Source organism: the organism of the source record quoted next, unplaced genomic scaffold (genome assembly GCF_019419815.1).
Source record: "Pyrus x bretschneideri cultivar Hongxiangsu unplaced genomic scaffold, Pyrus_bretschneideri_v1 Contig7, whole genome shotgun sequence".
Lineage (NCBI taxonomy): Eukaryota > Viridiplantae > Streptophyta > Magnoliopsida > Rosales > Rosaceae > Pyrus > Pyrus x bretschneideri.
Window position 1 is genome coordinate 7,876,009 of NW_025999809.1, and position 2,982 is coordinate 7,878,990.

The 2,982-nt window shown below is 37.5% G+C and overlaps 1 protein-coding gene across 1 annotated transcript; it reads right to left on the reverse strand.

The window, feature by feature from the left end:
• Nucleotides 1–584: 584 nt before the first annotated feature.
• Nucleotides 585–2,982, reverse strand: LOC103936938 (transcription factor JUNGBRUNNEN 1). Its single transcript, XM_048574237.1, has 3 exons — nucleotides 2,593–2,982; nucleotides 1,862–2,181; nucleotides 585–1,220 (listed from the first exon to the last, which is right to left on the reverse strand). Exons 1-3 carry the CDS (start codon nucleotides 2,801–2,803, stop codon nucleotides 771–773), a joined length of 981 nt encoding a protein of 326 aa, XP_048430194.1. The 5' UTR covers nucleotides 2,804–2,982; the 3' UTR covers nucleotides 585–770.

The window sequence follows — 2,982 nt, forward strand, 5'->3', positions numbered from 1 at the left end:
GAGACAAAAGGCTCTCGGTGTGGGTGCGAGGACGAGGTTCGCGAAGTCTAGGGCTTGGAGCTTGCGGATGATGGCACCAACGAAGCTGCTGTTGCAGTGTGAAAGGAAGAGAGAATACGGAAGGAAAGGGAGAGAGAGGGGAGGGATGGTGGTTCTGGGCACGGCGAGGGAGAGTGAAGTGGGGAAATTAGGGTGGGGACTGAAATGGGGAAGGAGGGTGATGGTGATGAGTTTGGGGGAGACAGGTGGGGAGAAGGTTAGGGGTGATGAGTTTGCGGGGTGGGTTAAGGGAAGACGGGAGAGGGTGGGATCTGCGTTTGGGGTGAGGGAAGGCAGGAGGAGAGAAGAAAGGTGAGGGGGATAAGGGGTGGGTCCCCATGTAAAAAAATTGTTAAATGATTTTATAATTTTAGTTTTTAATATTTAATTAATTTTTTTAATATTTTTAAGCCACGTCACTATTTAACGGAATAATTAACAGACAAACTGACGGAAGGTATGACATTGTCACAAATTCGTAAGATGAGGTATGACATTGTCATTTTAAAAAATAAGGTATGATAGTGTCGTTCGACCTATAATTAAGGTAATTTTTTGTACTTTACCCAAATTAATTAGAAAACCATATACATAACCACCATAACATGAACTGAATGGTCTTAGACTGTCTAGGAGTGAAAAAGTCAACGAAAAAAAGAAGTTAAAACACTAATTAACCAAACATGAACTCCTACTAGTACACTTACACACTGCACTATATATGAATTCATTTACACAAGAAACGCCGTCGGATCAAAAGCAAGCTGTTGTACGACTGATCTAAGCTCATCCCAATTTTCATTCAAAAGATCGTCCTCAAGATCTTGAAACGAAAAATTTGAGAACGTTTCCATGTACGGATGCGTTGAATCAGGCTGCTGCATGTTGGAGCTCAACTGGCCTACTGCATGCGGATGCAATTGGTGATTTCCATTAATTATGTTGTTAGTATTGTTGGTATGATTTACAACAGGCTTCTTCTCCTCGTAGCAAATATCTGGAGCACCGAAACTGATGTAAGTGTTAGATTGATCGAGATGATCTTGTTGATTGGTAGCGAAATTTTTGGAGTTTGCGGTGTCCGTTGGATGACGTTTAGCTGCAGATAGATATGTCCAATCCGGGGTGTACTTTTTGTATGAAACGTTTCTCTTGAATATCCGACACAGTGTCCATATTTCCTGATACAAGTGAAACCATGACATTCATCAAAACATAAGCCTTTATATATGATCAAATGGAAAGGGAAAAATGAAATTTTTATTTTTAGATTCAGGGTTTGTCACATATATGTCTATTAATTAATCTTCTTTGTCAACTAAAAGATGATGAAAAGACTACTTAATCTTTATTACACAAAAAAAATGATGGGTAATAATGTAATTTCACAGGTTCAAATTTTATTGTCTTTTATTGAAGTCTCACCTTAAATAATATTATATATATAATCTTCCACACCCCCACGTTCTCTCTCTCTCTCTCTTTCTCTCCTTTTCATTTTCTAAAAAAATAGGTTCATACACATAAAGTGTGTAGACAAATACTAGTATGGACTTAACTAATTACTGGTTTATTACTAAGGTTCATTTCAGAAATTTTCTTGAACTCACTTGTAATTATATATAGTTAGTAAAAATATCATAATTAAACTGTGAATCTGAACTATTGAGCATGTTGATTTTTGCCTAAATTCTACGGTTCATGTTTGCAGTCTGAGAATACTAGTCTCGAGAGAAAGTGTTTCCCAGCATGAACAAAATTTTAAGTACTTTGTAAATGAAAAAGGGTCGAAAAAATTACAACTATTCAGATTTTCACTTACAGCTTCTTGTTGAGGATCAGTATTCATATTCTTAGTGTTAGAGCTTCGGTTCTTGTATTCATTCGAACTGGAGGGATTAGGAAGGCGAAACTCATGCATCATCCAATCGGTTTTGCTGCCTTTGCCTGCACTTCCACGGTAGTAAACCAATGTTTTCTTTAGGCCAATGCAGTCATGGCCTTCTCCTCCGTGGGAATGTATCGGCTTGTCGATTCCAGTTGCCTTCCAAAATCCAGAGCCTGTTACTCTGTTGGGTCTGATGCTGTTCTTGTACTTTCTCCCTCTTTTGCAGAAGAAGTACCATTCCTTATCTCCTGCGGCTTTTGCACACATAAATACTAACGTTAATTACAAATTACAGTTCACCCATATATATTTGTATACGAAAAATATTTATGATTGAAGCTAGCTAGCTGCCCTTAGTAAAGTTAAGCTTACATGTAAACTAAAGTATTACAGAAATTTTTTGCCGATCATAAACTATTAGTAACAATTTTTTATAGTGTAACTGTAGTAGTTAAATTAAAGAACTAGTACTGGGAAATAGTGCAACCAATATATTATAGGCCACTTTTGCTCGGCGTCTTTTGAGCTTATGGAGCAATTTAACCCAAGCCAACTTCTTCTCTTCTACTTTCTTTTCCAAGTACGAGAGATTTAAAGAGAAAATAGCAAAAATTAACTAGAACTTTATCAAAAATCAATTAATCAGGGCATATATATGTTCATACTTGGAAGATCCCAAGGATCATGCTTGTAGATATCAATTGATTTGATGAGCTCTAAGCTTATCTGTTTCTTCTGAATCTTCCGACGAAGATAGAAGTCTACAAGTTCTTCATCTGTTGGGTGAAACCGAAATCCTGGTAGTTGGACATCATCTTCATCATCAGTATACTGGTGATCATCCTTATTGCTAGGACTATAATATGTGCTATCCATATCGATATATCGATCCTCTTCAAGCTCGATCTACCTCTACCTCTACCTCAACCTCAACCGACCGGTAGTTAATTAATCAACGGTGTGTTTTTCCCTCTTTCCCAGTGCAGGAATCAAACGATGATATAACTGTTTGAAATATGGTGCACAAGAAACTTCGATGGTTTAGGATGAAGACT

Coding starts and splice junctions, on each gene's coding strand:
- LOC103936938 (XM_048574237.1), bottom strand. CDS start 2,803: ATGGATAGCACATATTATAGTCCTAGCAATAAGGATGATCACCAGTAT. Junction 2,182..2,592: donor TGATCCTTGGGATCTTCCAA/GTATGAACATAT, acceptor TGTGTGCAAAAG/CCGCAGGAGATAAGGAATGG. Junction 1,221..1,861: donor CTGATCCTCAACAAGAAGCT/GTAAGTGAAAAT, acceptor CACTTGTATCAG/GAAATATGGACACTGTGTCG.